Raw genomic sequence first — 24,379 nt, forward strand, 5'->3', positions numbered from 1 at the left:
AAAAATAGAAGTTTCAAAATTATACAAAACACTCCATTTTCATTGGTGTTTTATTTCCTGTTTTTGTGTATTTATTTGAATTTATCTCGCAGACTTTACGCAACCTTAAATTGTACAGTAGCGATGAGAGAGCGAGATGTATGTCCCCGGGTTACCCTAGATACTTTGTCTCTCTCACTATGCATTTGATTGGCTCAAAGGAAATGTATCAGCCAACCAAGTTGTAGAGCGAGGGAGACAGGCTGTACATGGCACAAGTGCTCTATTTCACTCTTCCGCCAGACCTTCTGTACATGTGAGACTACATCTAGCAGTATATGCTCTAAGTTTAATCCGTGATCCGTCGATCAGTCGTTGTCACAGTCTTACCTCGGTAGGAGCTAATAGCACGAATGTCCTATCATGTGTAGGCATCAGAGCTGGCAAAACGGCTTTACAACTGGAGTAACCCCCCTCCATTGAAATTTCATCGAGTTTAAGCGACCTGATGGATGTGTTCCGAAATTAGTCCCCAGTGTTGTGAAAAATGATGTAAATATTTTCTTTGGGAATGAAGGTCAATAACAACTCTGAAAAATCGTTTACGTTTCGGCCCGAGTGAGGGCCCTTCTCAGAACGATTATATATTTACAGAACCATCTGTCACGAACAGCTCCTCTCGGGCTGAAACGTAAACAATTTTTTGGTGTTGTTGCTGACCTTCATTTCCAAGGAAAATACTTACTTCAACATTACCAAGGTCAAGAAACCATTATTCGTTGTGAATAATCTTCTATCTCTTTTGCGCTACCGAGTTCAGGAGAAGCTCTGCCTCTGTCCTAGGGAGTTTTTAGCGTCAGCAGCTAGTTTTGGAACACACCCTAGTAACAACCTGATAACCATTATGCGGATAATGGCCGTGTTCGAAAATTGACTGACAGTACTGTCAGCAATCTTTCATCTCTTTTGCGCTGCCAAGTTCGTGGACAGCTCTGTCTCTGTCCTAGGGAATTTTTAGTACTGGCAGTCAATTTACGAACACGGCCAATATAGCGTTTTCCACTGGTTGCACTGAGTGCGCACTGGCTCGAACAGGGGACACTCGTTCCGTGGTCGCGTCGCCCGGCATCGGGTCAAACCTTCTGAGTGGAACACGCCGTAAAACGTATAAAGGCAGACTAGATCATGATTTATCGTAAATTAGAAATGATGTGACGTTACTTGGCTGACTCCGCGACTGTCAGTTTTTCAAGCAAGTGATAAAGAAGCCAATGGAATGAACGCAACGGTAATTTTTTGTTTGTAATTACTAGGGGCTTTGCCCCTGTGCGCTTCGCGCGCCAACCCCACCTCGGCGCTACGCGCCTCCCTATTTCCTTATATAGTGTCTGTTATACAGGTGAATTTATTCGTGCTGATTTGATGACAGGTCCGCAACTGTTGATCGGTTGTTTCCGATCAACCCGACATTGCTATTGGCTCCCTATGCAGGTCTACTTAGATTGTCTTCGTAAACGAATCCACTCACATGTACAAAACCCCCGATGCCATGCATCCCCAATTGCATTTGGCGACTTATTTTGCTATAGTTATTATTTTCCCCATAGTAGAAGAAATTCATAGCTTTGCTATAAGTAGAATTTTTATGGCTTCAGACAAATTGAAAACTCGTTATGATATTCGAGCCAGGGATATAAAATTTAATCCCAGAGATTCTGTCTGGCTCTTTCAACCTCGAAGAGAGAAAGGACGATGTCCGAAACTACAAAGAAACTGGGAAGGCCCTTACTTAGTGGTTAACCGGATCAAGGATTTACAGGATATAACTCTCCTCGAGTTCTGTTTCATTACTTCTACTGACATGTTTGCCAGTATGATTTATTTGAAACGATACTCAGTCTCACCTCTGCGTGTCGATCTTGAGTGCTGTATACACAATACGCCAGCGCGCGAAAACGACAGTTCCCGTCGGGAATCATCTTGATAATTCTCGTTTGCATGTTTATTTTTTGCGTGTCAGAAACAGATACCTATAAAAATATTTGTCAAAGACTGTCATAAACAGCCGATGACAGCTGTCAAAGGAAATTTTGTTTGCTAGATGCTTTTTGTTTTGTTTTCGGCATCTCACCCCACCACCAACTTCATGCGTATACTATTGTTATTATAATCTTTTTTATACTATTGTTATTATAATCTTTTTCATACTATTGTTATTATAATCTTTTTTACCTGTTCATTTGTTCAGAAGTTTTTTATTGCATAAAGAGCAACGTCACAAATGTTAGACACGAGCATACAAGGGCAAAAAAAATTGACAGTTCCACTGAAAAAATAAAAATTAATAAGCAGCAAGTCAAGTTTTCCCAATCTCCTGAAATATACCTAGCAGTTAACCTCTAGAAGCTGAAAAAATGTGTATTCATACTTCGATATCGGACATGCTGTGGATTACTCGTATGAAATTAAAAATTTTGGGAATCTCACCTCTATATTTCAGCTCCAGCAAGCATCATCACTGCTAGACGAAGATGAAATTAGATCTAATAAAAGAGTTGCTGTCACAGCATCTACTTCGACTCTTTCACGATCGGCAGCCATAATTGCACTGCTTTGACACAGACTTCCGATTTCAGTGCAATATTTTACGCACTCAGTGCTAAATTCACGCACTAGAGCTGCCAGTGGAACACGCTGGAAATACGAGCTTACCGCTAGTGCGCTCTCAGTTCACACTCAGTGCAACCAGTGGAAAACGCTAATAGAGATCAGCGGGATATACCCTCGTTTCCGTAATTTCAAGGGCAGTATTGTTGACTGATACCTGGTCCACACGCCAGGTTTAACTCGGTAAGTTCAAACAAGTACAGGCTGAAGTTGTCGTGTAGACGTGCGCAATCATAGTTCAGCCGTGCGGAGGTTAAACTTATTTCAGAGCTCGATTAAGCCCCCGATGTGCTTTGTAATATCGATAGATATCAGTAGTATTGGTCAATCATAATTATTTACCAAGGTAAGTAGGTGATAAAAACAATTGCCATTCAGTTCAAATACTTGATTCCATATATTTGTAATCGTATTATAATTTTATTTCATTTAGCTTTTATTCGGTCACTAAGGATGCATAAAAAATGGATGCATGGTGTGGTATTATGTTTCTATGTATCACTTTAAATCATTTTTTAGATCTACAATAATGAACAACGGCAGAAAGAAAAGGAAGGTTTTCGATAATGATGAAACCCTTTTCTTCTCGGAGTCGATTATTCCGATATCTATCGATATTTAAGTACAGTGTGTAGACGCAACAAAGTATGCTTGTTGTTTAGTCGACCGAGTTAAGCCTGGCGTGCAGACAAGGTATGATATACAAATGTATATCTTCAGACAACGCCGGTATGTAAGGGTAGATTTTCACAGGCGTCAAATTGACGCGACGACAAATTGGCGTAGCAGCACCATTCCGTCGGCGGCAAAGGTCGGTCATGAAGATCGGTACCGACGCAACGGCAAAATGCCGCGCGTTGAAACCCACGTGAATCATATTTTTATTCAACGAATTTAAAAATCTAGGATTGTTAATTGCAAGTATGAAAAAATGAAGAAAATGAAGAAGCGAGATGAAGTAGCTGTTCGAAACATAAGAAAATAATCTAATTTATTCTCATTATTCTAGAATCATCATACATGTAATGCATCGAAATGAATTAAATGTTAATATCTTTTTTGTTATTGTTTATTGTTCAGAAGAAAGGCTCTGGCTACACCGTAATAATTTCAGTATGGACTAAGTGGTAATATCTGTATGAAAAGGAGTCTTAATTCCGCATGAGTGCATGATTCTGGAATAATGAGAATGAATTAGATCATTTTCTTACCTTCAAAAACTGCTACCGTTTTGTCCGATTTTTTTTTCGCTTCTTCATTTTCTCCGATTGTTCACACTTCCGATTGAAAATTCTAGATTTTGCGATTCTTGAGATAAAAACGCAACTGAGTATCATTGACTCAACCACGTAGTTTTGACACACGGTATATCGCCGTTGCGTCGTACCCATTTTCATCAGCGTCTTTTTGCCGCCGACGGCGTGACATTGCCGCATTAATTTGACGCCCATGAAAATCCAGCCAAGACCGCGCCTCTTCCGACCATAGGTTTATTATATTTATAGTAGAGATTAACTGTGCGGTTTTACGGGGTCGCGGAGCCCAAGCCGTAAGACGGAGATAGTGCTAAACACGGAGACTTTACTCTAGTCTCCATGGTGATGAAGCTGGCCCACTCTGTTGCACGACCGAAAGAGTGAGGCGCAGCCTCCAGGCGGAGAAATCAATAAGGCAAGCGCGGATGTAAACTTGTATAGGCTATGTGTTTTCCTCTTCTGTATGGTTTAAAGGTTTAAGGTTTTCTCCGCCAAGTCACCAATTCTAGTAAGAGAGCCATCTCCACCTATTGCTCTCTCTCTCTTATTTCGCTTTCAGCCTTGCACGGCCGCGCAGTCGTGTAGGCATTTGACGGGGCAGTAGGTTTAAGAGTGGCTGCACAGAGCACTGATAAATATATTTATATACAGCAGTGATATATACATGTATATATATATATATGTTGTAAGGGTTTTATCTATCAATATCTATCATCCTTGAAAGCTGATCATGGAGAGTGGGAAACTTGATATAGATAACGTGGTGAAAGACCTAAAAGAACCAGTCGCCACGTACAAACTAATATCGGAGGACGACACTGTCCTCGCAGAACAAGACCCGGCTAAAGGAGACACGAAGATGGCGAAGCAAAACAGCGATACTGATATTGACGATGACGCCCAGGAACGAATGCTTAAGGACACTGGAAAGATCAATTCGAACAAGGATACTACCGAGGTATGCATAATAACCTCACTCTTGTTCAATTTCGTCACTTACCATTTCTACAAACCTAATGTGTTTCTCCCACCTTTACAAATTCTCGCTCATAGTTACGTAGAATTTTTCCAATTCCTGGTAAACTACACTTCTTACACTTCCTCTTTAATATATCAACCTGTTTGCGATGCCAAACAAATGATCCAATATCAATTGCGACGATCTGTGTGTCTTGACATATGGTCAAGATGTGTTTGCGTAAATGTTAGAACTTTTTATATGAAATAGACAAACAATTATAAAAAACAGTTTCAGCGATCATATTTTTGGAGCAATGTGTTAATTATTTGTGTATTATCACATATTATTCGTCCCTGTGTTCCAATTGAAATCAACATATTTTTATGCAATGCTTCAAGGTTATTACATCATCTAATATGTTGAGGAAATATCGCATATCACATGATTACACGACTTTCATAGTCCTCATTGTATAGCCCCATTGTCAATGATTTGAAATTAAATTCACTTATCAGTCAAATAGGTATATTGTCCTTGTTTACCAATATTTCAACCAATCTATTCACTTCTTCTGTAATTAACAAGAAATGGCATACAATAAAACCACATGCAAACATAAATAAAAAACAGTATTTGGAAGCCACTAAACTATGTCTCGATTTGTGCTGTTTTACTTACAGTGATAAATTCTACCAACAAATTTATAGTGTTGCTATGGGTTTGTTCATCAGCCCAGTGGTGTCAAACCTAGTCTTAGAATATCTAGAGCAAAAAATCATGAACCAATTATCCTTCAGTCATCCTTACTACTATCGGTATGCAGAGGATATAATTACTTGTGTACACAAAGACTATGTAGATATCCTACTCTACAAATTTAACAATTTTCATCCACTTATCCAATTTATTGTCGAAATTGAACATGATAAAAAAAATTTGCTTTTTATACACGTGGATCATCAACCAACAAAATATAATAGTGCTTGATTGGCACCACAAAAAGATTTGGTCTTGGAGATATATTAATTTTGAGTACAAACATCCAATAAAACATAAAAAATCAGTTGCTATGGATTCTTGGCAACACAAATATGATTCAAAGAATTTGAATTTTTTCACTCAAAAAGTTTGATTTAACACGAATCTGATGATTACCTTGTTTTTGTTGATACAATTTTTCAATCCCACGATATCATTGATTGGAAATTCTTGGATTACAATAACTGCCAAATTGGCTGCTGGGAAGTCCAGAATGGGACCCTGAAAAATGCAAAAAAAATTTTTGAAATGTACTCTCAGATGGTATAAAAAATCTCGAAAGAAATAAATTCAGAGACGTTGGAACAAACATCATTGCTTTACTATTTTATAGTAGCTTTGAAAAAGTTGAGTTCCCAAAATATATGATTATTCTACTTCATCATGGCTTCGTCGACTTCAAATGATCTCAAAGTTGCATCACATTGAAGTTAGGAATAGTATTGTAATAGTGTATGGATTACCTGAAATTTGATCAACACTAATGAAGCAGAACATATTGTAACAACAGGAGAAATTAAGAAAGGTCTAAGAGAATCAAAGAGTTCTCTGTGCGATTTAAGCGAACGCCGAGCCAAAGAAGTCTCACAAACAAGGAATATTTTAGAAAGAAAATAGATGTATTTGGTCACGAAGTTCTCTTTTTAACAGTCTAGAGACTGACTGTTTTTACAATAATAGTTGTTGACCAGCAACCCTATTCATTTTATGACATATGAAAGCTACAGTCAAAGATGAGTACTAGATCACTAAAAAGACGATAACACGGGTGATTGATGATTTCACCCTTTATAACAATATTTTGAAAACTTGCATCCTTCAACATCATTCTAAAACTACAAAGTAGGGAATTTGTTCCAAATTACGTTTTGTGAGGTTAGAGCTGCTAACTCCAGCTTCGTGAAGTTACGGAATAACAATTTTTCCTAAAAATACATAGTCATATTAATGGTAAAAAACTACACAGGTTAGGACATACACTAAAAAGTTTTTAAAAAGATGATAATATGGTTTATCGAGTTTTTCATCATGATTGCAAAATTCTTTTTCTCCGCTTTGAAATTTGTAAACAACTTCAACATCCTGTATATTCTTGTTCTTATCTTCTTGTATGATGGCTTCTGAAAAAATCGCTCTGGATTCATAAGACCTACAAATTTTATCTGAGTTTCAATTTTAGCAACTACTTTGATTTTGAAAAACGAGGGCTTTAACAAAAATTTCTGAAATTGTTCAACCATCATATTGGGGTGTGGTGACAATAGAAAAAAGGTGATAATAGAAAAAAGGTGATAATTTCGTCAAGTTCCTAAAGTCGTGAATTTATACTCATGCACAGGTATCATGTATCTGTTTTGAGCTAGTTGCTGAGGAACTTACCAACATAGCCTCATTATGTGATACAAATTGAAAGTGATATGTATATTTTGTTTAATATGAAGCTCAAATCGCAACCAAATGGATTAAACTTCTTTTGAATAGGATAATGTATATTTGATTTTCTTGTAATTCAGATGTTACTTTATAACTCCAGAAGTACAAAATCAATCTTGATTCTTACTTTTTCTGTGGATTACTACGTACGACCAGGTTTTAGATTATATTTCATTAGAGCCAAATCAATACTTTTGGAGATATAACGATATTTATAAGCATATGAAAATATCAATAAATCTAAATCTTCCAATTGGTATCACAGCAAAACATTTCTTTATTTCTGGGTCAAATTAAAATGTACTGGAGTATTTTTGTTCAGTATTTCATATGGAACCCGCTGTTGAGCCCTTTTCCACGTTTAAAATAAGTAGACTTCGATATTTGGAAATATATACATTAATGTCGAAATCGACCATGGCAGACCCTTAAACATTTTACACCCTCCACAAAGTTTTTACTGGTTGCAATGTGACTGGCTGAAAAAACGAGCGAAATAGCGACTGGTGGTTGCCAAGCTTTGACTCTTTCTAATTAGGAACAAATTATGACATTACAATTTGAATCTAATGTTTGTAATATTTTTTTTAGATTTTTTGGAATGACTGAATAACACGACGAATTGATTTTCATTCTTTACATATTTTTGAAAAATATTTCATTATTTGGTACTCTCAACAATGTTTTTGAAAGATGAATGAATAATCATAAGGGTTTATGTGCAGAACATTTATGAAATATTACTATGTATTTTGCGTCACAAAAACTTTTTATATATTAAATTTTACAAGTCAAGATAAACATGTATTATAACTCCTTTCCATTAACCAGCCCATAGCAAAAGCATTCACTGTCAAAATGGTTTGAACAGTCGGTTGCTTTTTCTCCTGGAACAGCTTTCGATTTTCCAATAATATCTAGCCATTCTTGTCGATTGGCCATGTCTGGCGGTAATCTATAAGTGAAAATGAATACGAAATTTACAAGTTTTTTAATGCGTAGCACATCTTAACTTCATTATAATCATACATTATCATAATTAAACAACAAATCTTGCGACTTATCACACGTTTTCTTGCAGATCAAACACATTCACACCATTATAATGAATATATTCTTTTAAATGGAGAATCTATAAATTATTTAGATGCTGATCAAATGGTGTTGTTATTAAGATAGCACAGGCAAGGGTTCACCGTCTCTGGTAAGGTGTCCCTGATATCCTCTGAGCAATGAAAAAAGTAACCAATAGCAGTATTAGAAAGAGATAACGATTGGCAGCCACATTGTTCCCTTTTTATCTAATTATACCGGACACTTTTCACAATGATTTCAATTGGGTATCGCATAGTCCATACTATATGTCGATGCTTTTATCAGTTGGAAACTTTAATATCAAGCAGTTATTATTAACCCTGCGTGTGAACACTGGGTCTTAAAGAGGCGGACTGTGTTTTCCAACTGCTCTGGGCTATCAAAAAATCTGCAAAAATCAGGATTACTTCTCAAAGTGTGTGGTACGATATACAAAAAGTAGTAGAGTCAAATGATTGAAAGTTTTTCAAATAAACATTGAAATTTCTGCAAATTTATGCAGTATACAGGAATTTTTCGAAAAGTTTATAACTTCACAGCGAATAAATATGAAGAAAAAATTCGTTCAGGATCTTACACCTAAAAATGTAAACATTCTAGAGAATATACGGTTATTGGTACGGGCTTCAAAAAGTTTAATTGTTTCTAAGCCTGAAAGTGAAAAATATTTTACAGGACTTATGCATGCAGTAAATATACAAAAACCTAAACATTGAAAGTAGACCTATATTTATTACTAAAAATACAAAATATAGTGAAAATATATATGAATTATGCAAACAAGAAGAAAAACAAACACAGGAAATTCGTATATTACATTAATTATAGAGGCCTAATTATATTGTACCTATTATTATTTCCAACACAACGAAATGTGACCACGAATAATCTATAGTTGGAAAAAACTTATCTTACATTGGAAGAACCTGACAAAATCGGAGGATTATGAGTGAGAAAAATCGCGGCAACCCGGGATGCGTTTCAGTCTGTATCATTGACAAGTCTTCACAATGTCATTATCTCGATGTGACAACGCATTTCTGAAGAAAGAAAATCCGATTTCGCAACTTTAAGCAGGCGTTTGAATCACGAACTCCATAAAATGTTATCAACACTGTTCAGAATGGTATAGCATTGACGGACATGTACGAACATAAATATAAAAAATATGGTTTCAAAGTGCATAATTTCAGCTTCAATTTAAAAAAAAAAAAAAATACACTGTAGCGTCAAAAGCGAGTCCATTGCAGCCACTAAAGTACTGGTCGGAAAAAAAGTTTTGCTAAAATCTGCAACCACAATCCCAGCTAAACAGAATATTTACGAACAAAAAATTAGGATTGTTTTGATAGTTAAGGAATCCTTCCAGCTTCTATGCAATAAATTTTTGATGAATTAAAATTTAGCAGAGTAATGAAAATTTTGACCAAGAAAAATTGGTTTCCTTGATTTCAGTAACATTTTTACTTGTATATTAGAAACGAAATGACAGATTAAAAATTTGTCGCATAAAAGTTTAGTTCGCAATGACATGAAGCTACATTATAAATTACAGGCCCATCGGATGAACCATTCTGAAGTTACTGTGGTCGCAGTTATGAAAAAGCTCATGAGTCGTGTAGTGGCACAGGTCGATATTGTATATTTGTGCTCATAACAGTGTCAATTTTACAAATTTCTGAGTTCGGTACCAGCCAAAATGATGCTGAAAGATCCCGTAACATTAGTATGTTGAATGTATGGGAATCTGAAATAAAAGTAATTGAAAATCCAACAAAAATCATTTCGAGGCTGAGGTATCCCCTTAAAGTATTTTGAAATGGGGTAAACTCAATTGTAACCTAAATTTATTGAAGAGTGCTGATTTTCCCACCACAACCCCTACAATGTATTTTCAAACTTACAAGATTGTATTTTCATATCACTATCTTCTCACGTTAGTATATCAAACTCTAATCTCATGTAAATTTTTCTGTCAGAGCTCCAATTAAATATTTGTTTGAATGTACAGGTCAAGTTCATGTCAGAGAATGGAGACGCAAAGATTGACATTAAAACTGTGAAGCAAGCATTGACTGGAATGGGGAAGGAGGAACTGATGAAGTTTGCAAATGATCCGGTCTGGATACGAGTCAGGTGGTTCATGTTCATTGCATTCTGGTTATTATGGGCAGCTATGCTGGCTGGTGCAATAGTGATTATCGTTGGAGCACCAAAATGTCCCGGAAGTAGGAAAGTATGGGAAGAGAATCCAATTGTTCGATTGGAGCCATCAAAAATATCCGGTGGACTTAAGGGACTCGTACCCATTCTGAATGACCTGAAAGACAAGCATATTAAACTCATCTGTCTTGCATCGATCATGAAATCAGAAAATGGTAAATAATAATCAAGTTTTATGCTTCCCTTATAAATTGTTTCCTAACAAATGCCAGAGTTATTCAATTAACATTACATGGAAACTTTACACTTGGAAAAATTGTAAATACACATTACAACATGCAGACTCTTCATGAGATATACCTGGAAGTGAAAGCTCGTTATGTTTGTTGATATACTAGAAAACTGCTTCAAAAGATTAAAATGTTTACAGCACACAAGGTGATATGTAAAGTCAATATGAATACAATAATTTGTACTGATTATTCATTACAGAAGCCACAGTAGACTTCAGAGACGTTGACCCCAAGTTAGGCAATATGGCAGATTTCACAGCGCTAGTAGAAGCTGCAAAAAAGAATGAAATAGAAATAATACTCGAAGTTGATCCAAACCATACTTCTAAAAAACATGAGTGGTTTGTTCGTTCCTTCAACAAAACAAAAGAGTATATCGATTACTACGTATGGGCTGCAAATAAGTCTGACTCAGAGCCAAATAACTGGGTAAGAATATTCATATTTTGGATTTTATGGGATTCAATTTAATATCTGTTATTGAATAATTTATAATTGTTTCAGGTGAGTACTTACAACGAATCTGCTTGGACATGTCCGGATGAGAGGTGCTATCTTCATCAGCATCGCGAAGATCAACCTGATCTTAACTATCGAAACCCTAAAGTTGTCACTGAATTTTCTGTAAGTATATCGTGAAATTATATATATTTTTTTCATTAGCTACACTGTGATAGTTTTTTGTAACCTATAGTGATTATATCATCATGTATGGATGTTTAAGTGAGACAATATGGTAAATTTGCCAATTATTTCAGGAAATTTTATTGCACTGGCTGAAACTCGGTGTTATTGGCTTTAGACTAGCCAACACACAGTACTTGCTTGAAGATAAAAATCTAAGAGATGAACAGCACGGTACACAAGGAGCTGAACCACACACTTACCGATTGATGAATCACGCTCACACATTTAATTTGAATGAGAATCGTGATGTGTTGAGACAGTGGCGAAACGTCGTTGACAATTATACAGATCACAGAGGGTAACGTTGAAAAATTTATAAACTCTCAAAACAAAAATGATGAAGCTGAAACTAGCAGGTAATACAGGTGGCAAGGTTCCAAGGGATGAACAAATGATGAAACTTGGTAGGATCATTCAGAGAACTCTTTCAAATATATTCTTTGATATTTTATCGTTTTGTCACTCCCTGAAAGCCTTCCAGACGTATTCTCTGCTAAATATTACCTGCTAGTTTCAGCGTTATATAAAAATGAATCCTTTTGTGGAACCTCAGCATAAATACATATTAATGTATTAAAATATCACAATCCGGCGATTATTTACCTGTCGTATTAACACTTTTTTTCCTAAAACTGTTATAGAAATCCCATCTATAATTAATGTTTATTTTGAGTTCTTAGAATTGATGAATTGAACAGGTGATCTGATATATTGATAAAATGCCAATGTTAAATTATAATTAAAGTTACATCCGCAAATAAGAAAGCTCATCAGGTATACGCCACATCATGCATATAAATACTACCAAACTATAACAAATCTCTAGTACTTGTATACAGAGCAATCTTTGAAGATGATAACAACTTCTGATCGACAAACTATTTAAGACTTACAATGGGTAACATGCAACTGTTCACTAAGAAACTGGATTTTGTCCACGTGATATTCTTATATTTTTTAAATAGAGTTGATATATTAAAAATTTGTACATTTTGCGTTACAAAAAAAAAGTACACAGAATTCAGTTATTCTCATTGCAACGATAGATGTATATCTGAATTACGGATGTCATTATTATCCCATGTAGGTATGCAAAATTAGAAAAAAACAGTATAATAATTTCATATCTTTTTGTAGGCTTTTCTCATTGCAAGAAAATATTGGAAATGATACGTTAACATATTTGAACGACAATGGCACTATTGTAGACCTCCCGCAGAGGTGTCAGTTTCTGTCCGAAGCAAATGCTAATATTTCAGCTACGGACCTGGAAGCTGGATTTAAAAATGCATCCTCCACCTGGTCTGCATGGAATGTAAGTAGTCTCAACTGTTACGATTAAAAGTATAGTTTCTTTCCAAAAAAAGAAAACATCGTATTGTTCCAAGTATACACCGACCCCGCATATAAGACGATCCCCAATTCGAAACAGTATTTCAGGTTTTTCTCTTAGGTACCGAATATAAACCAAATTTTATGATGCAATTCTTATCACAAGAATATATTCACATATAAATTTATAAATTTCAGTTTGTAAATACATTTATCGCTGAGAGAGATTTTATATAGATACTCATAACAAATATTGCATCAGTAAAGTATAAATGGACCTTGAATAAATTGAAAGATTATAAGTAACAGTATTGGTTCAGGAAGATTTTTAAAGTTCACAGTCTCTGTTAGAGGCATTGTCAATATCTACGTCAGAGTTTTCATCAATCTCTATGTTAGTTCCACCTTCTGTTTTAGAATTATTGTCATCTAGGTCTTCCCAGAGGATTTCATCTTCCATATCATCCATAGCACTACTTATACAACATTTCTTGAAGTCATTGACTATTGTTTTTCTTTTAATTGATAGTCAGGCAGCCTTGTTTCACTGCGAACTATTAAGTGTGACAGTTGGTTTCCTCAATTTTTCCAGTAGGTGTTGAAGCATCGTCTTCTTCTAGCATCCACTCAGTTTAATATGATTTCAGTTTATCTTGTGTTTAAGTTCATTATTTCACGTTTTATGTTCTCTGTTGCGTATCCTCTGAAAATATCAAGCACGAGTACTGCGTTTTGTTCAACAGCGTACTAGGTCGTTTGTTCCAAGCTGTGTACAACCAGTCTTTATCCAATTCTTCGCACATCCATGCATTTTCTTGGCAGTGGACGAAAATGCCAGTTGGTAGTTTCTCTTTGTATTTGCGCTTTAATACTTTGTACAGTGATAGCTTAGAACCATTTGCTAGAACTATAAGTACCACAGTGACTCTTAGTTTGTTATTTCTGATAGTTTTAATGAGGATACTTTTTGTACCTTTTGATTTTACAGTAGTGTTTGAAGACATAACAAAATAAAGCTCCATTTTATCAATTTTACTCATCTGAATCAGTAAATAATTGTTTTCTCTTCGTAGTCTCAAAACAAATCTTTTATATTCTACAAACTGTTATTCAAAGTTATTTAGTAATTGTTAGGCCATAGTTATTTTTCATCTCATTGTCAAAGCTAATCCATTTCCTCTCATCATGCTCTTGCACCATCCCAAACTATACTTGAACTCTCGATGTCGGATATTAATGCGTCTTGAAATTTCTAAAGCCTTCATTTGGATCAACTACCGTGATATTGCAAAAACCTTGCCTGCATTTATCAATTATACAGGGTGTCCCTAAATTGAGGGACACGGACCAGCCAGCGTGATAGCTGACTGAAATGCAACCGAGAATTTCTTTACCGGAAGCTCGTCCGACGCATAGTTTTTGAATTACAAGCGATAGCGTTAGGCCAATCAGAGTGCACCATTTCATCTGGATTTGCCGCCACGGAAATTGCTGTTTTGTTCGTCTGGGTGAATTATTATTATTCGGTTACAAAGTAAATATCGGCACCTCCCCTCACTCGCTGTTGTACCCCTTCTCGAGCGCTGACCTCGGTATTGTCGCCGCGGCATACGCTGCCGGCCGCACACCCACGGACGCACACTCGTGTGTGTGAAAATAAGCGAACGCCCAGCTACACAATACTACGAAACACACATCTACGAGTGAAAATAAAAATAAATCTCCAAATAAATTAGCGGATTTGAGATTTAATGTTACAAAACACTTCCAATCATCGATGTTTGCATAAAACTAGAGATTTTAGATGATTGATATGCCGTTAGCGTTCATAATTAGTCATTCAATCAATCTGAATTACGCTTTCCGAACATTTTTTGTGTCTTTGCAACATAACTTTTCCACTAGTTTGAAATTCATCATTGACATCCGATTTTTCAATAATGCGAGGGAACAACAACTCGCTGAATTGACGTGTCAATAGGTTTGTAAATCAATTACAATTCACCTGAGTTAACACAAAATAACTGAATAAATGAGAATTCACTGAATCACTAAAATTGATAACTGAAATCATGAGAATAATTCGAGATATAACTGAATTAGGAAGAGTTTTAATAAGTCAAGTTACTTTGAATAACTTTAGATTCGTGCCAAAATTTTATGTTTAGAGAGAAAAATCATTAAATTCAGATGAAAAAGTAATTTTAAATCAAGAAGAAGAAAATTTCCAAATACCTGGATTCAAATGAAGCAATTTCAATTTAATAAATCTATCCGAATTTGAGGAAAAATAATTATTATCATTTGGACCGGAAAAATGAAGTCGAATTACATGAATAAATTCAATTAATTCAACTCAAAAAAATATGGTGTCATTCAAATTCCCAGTTATTTCCTCGTCGATTCAATGTGGGTCTGGAGTGGCAAGTAACGTTGAAATTGTTGAGATCAATGCTAGTGATGGCCACTTATCTAAGAATAATCGATGTATCGTTTAATCGATTTCAACAAAATAATCGGACACGGCTCGATTCAATTGTAAAAATTAATCAATTTGGTAAATTTCTGCGTGTAGTCTTAATATCAGAAGAGATATTTCGATAATTCATAGTCTTATTCAAAATATTTTTAAGTTTAATAAATTTTGAGTGATTGATACTTAAATCACATACATCGATACTGTATTGCATCGTTCGTGTGAGTAAACAAGCGGCTCCAGACCCACATTGAATCGACGAGTAAATAACTGGGAATTTATATGACACCATATTTTTTTGAGTTGAATTAATTGAATTCATTCATGTAATTCGACTTCATTTTTCTGGTCGAAATAATAATAATTATTTTTCCTCAAATTAGGATAGATTTATTGAATTGAAATTGCTTCATTTGAATCCAGGTATTTGGAAATTTTCTTCTTCTTGATTTAAAATTACTTTTTCATCTGAATTTAATGATTTTTCTCTCTAAACATAAAATTTTGGCACGAATCTAAAGTTATTCAAAGTAACTTGACTTATTAAAACTCTTCCTAATTCAGTTATATCTCAAATTATTCTCATGATTTCAGTTATCAATTTTAGTGATTCAGTGAATTCTCATTTATTCAGTTATTTTGTGTTAACTCAGGTGAATTGTAATTGATTTACAAACCTATTGACACGTCAATTCAGCGAGTTGTTGTTCCCTCGCATTATTGAAAAATCGGATGTCAATGATGAATTTCAAACTAGTGGAAAAGTTATGTTGCAAAGACACAAAAAATGTTCGGAAAGCGTAATTCAGATTGATTGAATGACTAATTATGAACGCTAACGGCATATCAATCATCTAAAATCTCTAGTTTTATGCAAACATCGATGATTGGAAGTGTTTTGTAACATTAAATCTCAAATCCGCTGATTTATTTGGAGATTTATTTTTATTTTCACTCGTAGATGTGTGTTTCGTAGTATTGTGTAGCTGGGCGTTCGCTTATTTTCACACACACGAGTGTGCGTCCGTGGGTGTGCGGCCGGCAGCGTATGCCGCGGCGACAATACCGAGGTCAGCGCTCGAGAAGGGGTACAACAGCGAGTGAGGGGAGGTGCCGATATTTACTTTGTAACCGAATAATAATAATTCACCCAGACGAACAAAACAGCAATTTCCGTGGCGGCAAATCCAGATGAAATGGTGCACTCTGATTGGCCTAACGCTATCGCTTGTAATTCAAAAACTATGCGTCGGACGAGCTTCCGGTAAAGAAATTCTCGGTTGCATTTCAGTCAGCTATCACGCTGGCTGGTCCGTGTCCCTCAATTTAGGGACACCCTGTATAAATACAAACTTCTTTTAATTCGGGGTATTTTTCAGTTTTGCCCCTCGAAAACTTGGGCGTACAAAACAAACATTCTTCAGCTTCTGTTTCATCTTTCGCCAGTTACGTACATTCTTTTCTAGAATGTCGAATTTTGACACAGCTCTACTATTATTAGTGTTCTTCGCTGCCCACGGTACCATTAATTTAAAATTCGCATCGTAACTATTTCTGGTTTTTTAATTATTCGATTTTTCTGTGATATCTACATTCCACTCTATCTGCCATTGAAATATCAATTTTTAATGTAATATCAACTGATTTCGCGTAAAAGTGATAAAACCGTACTTTTCTTATCCTAAATCGACGCCTAGCCAAAAAAAAATGAAGCTCGAATTTTCAGTATCTCACAAATGCCACGCGCAGATGGTAGCGTGAATTTCATTGGTCGAATTTTTTCGGCAGTCGGTGAAAATCATTTTTTTTGAAAGCTCGCACATAAGACGGCTTTGGGTATAAGATGAAGACTTTTTTTGCGGGTGTTGACAACGACAAAAAACTTTGACGTGTACTTGGAACAATACGGTGCATTGCAAAGTACAGCGCCAATCGTACAGTCATGCATTACTCAATTCATCAATTTGTTTCCAGCTGAACAATCCTCACAGACCATTGCATGAGCGAATGCCTGCAGAAGTAGCTGAGAGTTTGACTTTGATGATACTGCTGCTTCCGGGAACCCCAATTCTTAGTATCGATCAGACCCAGTATAATGGTACAGCGTTCTCAAATATCATTCAATTGCGACATAAACCTTCGTTTACCCATGGAGTTATCACACATGGTGTTTTCAATGGGACTGTCTTCGCCTATACTATGTAAGTCGCAAGATACTCATAATTATTAATAAATTTAATCTGAAGTTGTGCATTGCCACAATAATACAGAATGTTTAGTTCTAGCGGAAACTGGAAACCTGTAATATTTTCATTACCTCATAATAGGTATTACGCGAGTTTATAGAAAGTCAGGAATTCACACCCTATTTTCCATTATTACAACTGCGACTCTGCAGCAAAAACTCTATGATACATTTCTAGTATGTCTCTTTCCTGAACTGAATTCGGCTAATGTGCGACAATAAAAATGTATGAAATTGTTCAAATCTTTGTGTACCTTGATGTATTTAAAACCGGCCTAAATTAGATTGGTCGTTACTGGTCTCTTGACACCACATTGCTTATCCGAACCTCACATGTTCTAGCCTAGTCACATATTATCTTGAATTTGAAATATGGAAGTATTGCAGTATTTTGACTCGATAATTTTACAAACTAGAGCGAGGGGCTGCTCACTCGCTTATTCCGTGGTTCATCGATTTCCGAAAGGAATCGATTTCTTGTGATTTCAATTGCGATTTTCGTAACGCCTGAATCAATGAGATTACTCGCGATTTCATGTGATTTTCCCTAACTTCTAACATTACGAATGATTCCTAAATTTTAAGAATCACCGATTTCTAGATTGAAAATGAGAAATTCATAAATATAAAATTTTATTTTATACATATATATAAAAAAGTCACGATAAACTTTGGACAAACGCTTGCTCGTAGAATACATATATTTATGCATAAACGTTGGACAAAGGCTTGTTTGCATGGAGAGAGGATTAGCGATTCCCAGCAATTCCGAAAATTTCGTGATTTCTTGGCGATTCTCCACGATTTCCTGTATATCTGGAAAAATCATGAGAAAATGAGGAATCGTGCGACTCTCGATTCCTAGTGATTGCCTATTTGATTTTTTGTAAAATGGTTCAATGATTTCCTAAGTGAGCAGCCCCTTGAACTAGAGATTTGAATTCTGTACTATGTAAAACTTGTACAGAACTTGCACTACTAAATCCAGTGTGGTATTACTTTGTCGTTCTGACCACACCGTCACTATCCTCTAATACTGCGGAAATTTTCATATTCCAGGTGCATATAGGATGCTTACCTCATTTCAAAAACGTTACCCTCCATAATTACATCAAAATCTATCGTAAACTAATTGCTAATTTTTGTTCTGAAAACTGTTTGGTCAACCAAATAATATACACTATAGCCTAGAACAAAAAAAAAAATAATAACAATTGTCTCTGGTCGATTTTTTGTCGTTGAACAAATATGAGATGTCAATAATCGGTCATGCTTGATTGGTCACAATTGTGCACCGAACATAGAAAATTGTAAAATTTATTTACTATTGCTTTGAGCCCTCGATGTTTACGAATTTTTTTTTTATCACTTTATCAAATAGTGTCATCAATCAAAATATCATCTTCCTTCTTTGGAATGAATTTTTCTTTTGAAATACATTGAATATAAGAAATAAAAATAAGTATAACTTATAAACCCAGTGTCACGCTAAAGTTTTGAAAATGGCGTATTTTCATACAAAATTTGGTATCAAAATTTAAAAAAAAAAAATCCTTGGGTTTTGCTGCAACCTCAATTTTTATTTTTCATTCTAGGAAGATTGGTACTTCCGGTGACAAAAAAAAAAAAAATTAAGCAGGTTCACAAATTGACAAGTTCTGTGTGAGAAATTTTTTGTACGATGTCTCGGTAACTAACTAGAATTGCATGAAAAAGAAGCGACCTGCGATAATGAGAATTTTCGAAGAATTATAATTGCCGAACTTAGTCTCGAAATAATCTGAAGAAATTCGTCGATATTTTCTAAATCGGAGGTTTCTTCACAAAAAATCAATTCAAAAATCAAAAGAGATCAGTGTCAAATAGTGGTTGAAATTCTTTGGTATGGCTTGTTAATGTTTCGTAACGTTAACATTACTAACCCGAACCTTGAAAGTTACAGTTTCCAGCTTCCGACAATTGTTTATAATATCCACCAACAGTTAATAGTTACCATATGCCATGTATTGATAGTTTTTAGGTGTGTTTAACCAATATTCTAATATACTAACTATGCAGATTATTTTCCGTTTCATGCTCACATCTGCGTACTGCAGAAATTGGTAAGTTTAACTACTAACCTGCTGTTTGATGTCCAATTAGATATTCTGTGCATGCAGCTCGTACCTTGTAACAATGTATGCCATGTATTATTCAATATTATACCTAAGTTTTCTTGGCGTATTCTTATTGCTTCATAAAACTTGGTATTTATTGAATGGAAATAAAAAATCAAACTATGGGACATTGAATTTACTCGTTTAGGTAATTAAATGTCGCAGGTTGTTTTCAGGGAAAAGTATTTAAATAAAAAAAAAAAAATCGTGAAAAACTTCGTATTTCAAGTAACCATTTTTATTGAAAAGTCCTAAAAAAAAATCTTAGAATATAATTTTTTTTCATAATTATTTAAGATATTTTGTAAGGAAATAACGAAAAATCGTGGACTCTACCAATATTAATGATTGCAGAAACAACGCAGTTATTGCAAATCATGACAACTATTTCTGTAAGATTACGAATTCTGAAATTGAACGAACCGTATGTGTATGTGTGTATACCAGGTATTTCAAATCAATCAAACTTCCAGCATATTTTTGTCAAATTTTTTTATTTATTTTGAGCACCCGCTTGAAATGTTGGATTTTTGAAGCCTGTGGAACATGCGTAAAGTGTCCCACTATCTATCAGTGTGGTAAAACAATTTTAGCGCATGCACACAATTAAAATTCTATATTTTACGTGCTAAGACATTCTTTGGCGCATGCATACTTTCGAACAACTCAATTTTATGTGCTGTATCATTAAACGAAAGTTGGTAACCTAATTTCAATCTTACTTGCTTTCCATGGCAAGTTTGTTACTTAACACAAGTGTTGGAAAAACTAGCATGTCACACTTCCGGATGAGCAACATCAGAGTCTTGCGAAAAAAAGTTACATATGTCCATTTTTACCGAACGTGCTGCATTTTTTGGCTTTCTGTGGCATAAAATATTTAATAGGAAGACCAAGTCCTCTGTCAAATCACAGATTAAATTCAATTTGCTAAGTAAATAAGTTTCTGATTATTGTCTACAGCGCTCTAGTATTAAAAAAATGAACGCATGCTTTTCTAATTAATAGTAGATATATATAATACAAGGCTGCAAAATCCTGCTATCACTAAACACGTTGGCCGCACACAGATACGAAGAATATTAAAATTATTTCACATATCTTCCCTGTAAAGTACCCTCAATACGAGGGCAATGCGCTGTTTAAACCAATATTATGAATGTTCTGAAATTATTTCAAGTCACATATTCCGTTAGAACTTCTAGCGGTTTTTTTTTTGATCAAAATATGGAGCATCTGATGTGTAGTTCCATCTCCATTCAATATATCAGGTTGTCGGACTTTCGCAGTTTATACTTTCCTATGACACTAGAATAATAATATATCCATTTACACTTCAATTTATAAAAACCTGTCATCGAAACTTCATGAGAAGATAATGAAAATTAATATTTTAGACAAAAATACACGATAGGATTCGATCTTTACGGATTTTCGCTCACTCAACTAATACTATACAATCAATTTTAATCCGAATAAAGAAAAGCCTAATGAATTAAACTACATATCAGAAGCTATAGATTTTGGGTCAAAGAAATAATCATGGAAGTTTCAGCAAAATCCGTGATCCGGAGGTCTGATACTCGCTGCGTGGTGTGTTTGGAATCATCACTTCTAAAAAGTTCTCCAAATTCGCGTGTTCAGTTACGGAATGTTCCCTAATATTTTTTTTTTTTTAAATCTGAGATGCTTTATTGGAGGTGAAATACAATTTTTTGCAAAAGAAGTGCATTTTCATGGGTAGAAAAAACTTCCATCTCAATAATCATTGAAAGTTGCAACTTTATTGTCATATGAGTGCCACAATACGACGTGAAGATTCAAATCTAACGCTAAAAACTAGAGAGATCACATTAATGGAAAAGAATATCTTGCTCGAGATGGCTTAAAAATTTGAAAAAAATAGGACGTTTATTCCGTTTACGGAAAACTATGAGTCAAGTAAGTTTAAGTATCAACTTTACAAGTAAATAACAAATACTATTCATCCTCACCATTGCAATTCTTTTTTATTTCACTCAATTTTGGGATAAAAACATTCCAGACTTCATGCTTTAACCGAATTAAATGACTCGTATACAATACGTAAATTATATAAATTTGCTAAGTAATATTGCATAATCGGTCAAGGCAAAATTATTTTCGGGTCCACTAAACCTAGAAAAATCAGAGAATATTTATCTACAAGCCTGCTACACCCTGATGAACAATCAAGGTGCTCCCAAATTTTCAACTTCTAAGCCTTAATATTTACGAAAAATACGTTGGTCAATTTCTCTGTCCAATTATAAACACTTCTTGTCATCGGAAACCAAGTATAGACACGTGATTTTTATATTCTGATTTCCCCGAATATGAAAGGTTCTAGAAATAAACAAATTATTTTGGTAATTCGATCGAAAAACTAGAAATTTTCGTATAATGATTCCAGATTTTTAGAGTTTAATACCTGACCAAAGGATTATAGGGTTCCTACGCACAGGGAAAACCGGGAAAACTCAGGGAATTTTTTACGGCATGAAAAAGTCAGGGAATTTTGTATACGTGACTGGAATTTTGAGTCTGTCGAAGAAATAAACTCGTTCTTATATAAAGTACTGTTGATCTAAAGAAAAAAACAATTGCACTTAAAATTTTTTTTTGTCGCATCACTTCGTACATTGTATGTATATTACTTAATACCAAACCTTCTTTCCTTTTTTTTTTCACGGATATCGCAGGCTGTTGTTTGTAAATTGATAGTCAGACAGTAATAACTCAGTTACCACGTAATATTGAAGGTATTAGTAATAATTAATGTGTAAAAAAATTTACAATTATCAGCGGCATACTTCATGAAAAGTTACTGGAAGAATCAGGGAATATCTAGAAAAGTCAGGGAATTTCAGTTTCCAAAAAGCGTACAAACCCTGGATTACACATCTAAATATAAGTCGAATGCGTATAAAACAATCCAGTAGGATTAAACTTGAGTTCTATTCAATCGGTTAACAGGTTGAGAGATTTTCTGCAAGTAGATTTAACCCTACCGAACATATCCTGAACTTTTCTATCAAAAAAAATATTGAATTTGGCAAAACAGAATTTTTCTGAACAATTGAGAAACGAGTATTTTCTGAAATTTTATTACTCAACTCACAAGCACAATCATCAGTCCTGTTATATACTTTCAAAGACTGAAAAGATTTTATTACTCAGAAAGAGCAAGAATTGTAAAATACGATATGCCATATTTAACGGAACTCCGACATCCCCTTAATTAGGCACAAAATGCACAAAGTTTGACACAAATTCACTCAGCTGTCACATGCCACGGTTATGCTGGGTTATATTTATTTTACAACAGCAGGAAGTATTGAAAATTTCGCAGACAAAATTTGATGGGAAAATTGGTCAACATGTGTTTCTTGTGAATGGCGGTAAATCTAGATTTAAAATTTAGGGGATTTTTACATTCTTAGTACATGTGATAACGCATTAGAATTGCAACTAAATCGAAATTTTTGTACCTGCTCAATCTATCCATAATCTGCAGCATTCCCCACATACATATTACGTTAATAACTCTGGTATTGTTTATATTTCACCATATATCGCAAGATCCTGAAATTTTTATCTATACCAGCAGAATGTTGAAACGCCAGTTCATCGCCCAGTTATTATTAGAACACCGCAAGAATCTAAGAACATAAGTTTCCCAAAAAATTCTGTATCATTCACTCACGATTGAATTTACTCGCACGTAGTACATACAAATTTCTAAACGAAAATGGTCATTGTTTTCTAAAATCATTTTGAAATCGAGTATATTATCAAAATCAAAATTACCAAAGGTAAAAATTAGACTCTAAGTGAAACAGGATACTTACTTGTGCCATGTAAAACAATCATAAAACATAGTAAAATGTAGTGTGTATTTTGGTATTGTCAAAAATGTATTGCGTGCGGTCACATGCACTGAAACATTGTTATTGTATATTACAGCTAATTTTCTGCATGTAATACCATCTTATAAAAATATTCTAACTATTTGAATACATTGTGCAGGTTGAAGAGTGGTAATCTTGGTTATTTGGTGGCCTACCACAGCGGAAACGAGCCAGTGACTGTGGATCTCTCCAATCTGGACAGAGTTCCAGAAAAAGTGCGCATAATTGATCATAGTTCCAATTACAAAGGGGAAGGTCCAACGTAAGTGTGACTTATTTTACAGATGTCTTGTTCATAGAATGGCATATCATACCTAATCACTTGTTAAGATCCTGAACTTTTATGAATTTATAGACAAGTTTTAGAATTATTCAGTGCAAGAAATGGCGTAACATAATTCCATGTGCTATTTGTGAATCTAACATAGCTTCTTTGTTTGTTTCAGGAGCAAGGTGTCTTCAAATGCGATCTATATTACTCCCAAAAGTACATTGGTCGCGCAATATACAGCCAAATCGTCTTAATTCACAGTGAAGTATCAGGTTTCTGCATATTATAGTCAGACTGCTTCTACCTGTCAAATATATAATCAAGCTTGGTATTTTTTTTTTTTTTTTTGTTAATAAATTTTTTTCTCTACGTATTATAAATAATCATATTTGAACCA

At 34.8% G+C, this 24,379-nt stretch overlaps 1 protein-coding gene across 1 annotated transcript; it reads left to right on the forward strand.

Moving 5' to 3' along the window:
• Nucleotides 1-4,469: 4,469 nt before the first annotated feature.
• CD98hc (CD98 heavy chain) lies at nt 4,470-24,329 on the forward strand. The gene is made up of 9 exons (XM_046624710.2): nt 4,470-4,860; nt 10,442-10,808; nt 11,086-11,315; nt 11,391-11,510; nt 11,645-11,871; nt 12,711-12,888; nt 17,356-17,582; nt 23,830-23,973; nt 24,158-24,329. The coding sequence occupies exons 1-9, from the start codon at nt 4,633-4,635 to the stop codon at nt 24,234-24,236; spliced, it is 1,800 nt and encodes a 599-aa protein (XP_046480666.1). The 5' UTR covers nt 4,470-4,632; the 3' UTR covers nt 24,237-24,329.
• The last annotated feature ends 50 nt before the right edge of the window (nt 24,330-24,379 follow it).

Source organism: Neodiprion pinetum, chromosome 4, assembly GCF_021155775.2.
Source record: "Neodiprion pinetum isolate iyNeoPine1 chromosome 4, iyNeoPine1.2, whole genome shotgun sequence".
Taxonomy (NCBI): domain Eukaryota; kingdom Metazoa; phylum Arthropoda; class Insecta; order Hymenoptera; family Diprionidae; genus Neodiprion; species Neodiprion pinetum.

What these genes read in the sequence shown, in the direction of transcription:
- CD98hc (XM_046624710.2), top strand. Translation starts at nt 4,633, where the DNA reads ATGGAGAGTGGGAAACTTGATATAGATAACGTGGTGAAAGACCTAAAA. An exon ending in CGAACAAGGATACTACCGAG is followed by an intron (nt 4,861 to 10,441) that starts GTATGCATAATA and finishes TTGAATGTACAG; the next exon opens with GTCAAGTTCATGTCAGAGAA. An exon ending in AAGTTGTCACTGAATTTTCT is followed by an intron (nt 11,511 to 11,644) that starts GTAAGTATATCG and finishes CAATTATTTCAG; the next exon opens with GAAATTTTATTGCACTGGCT.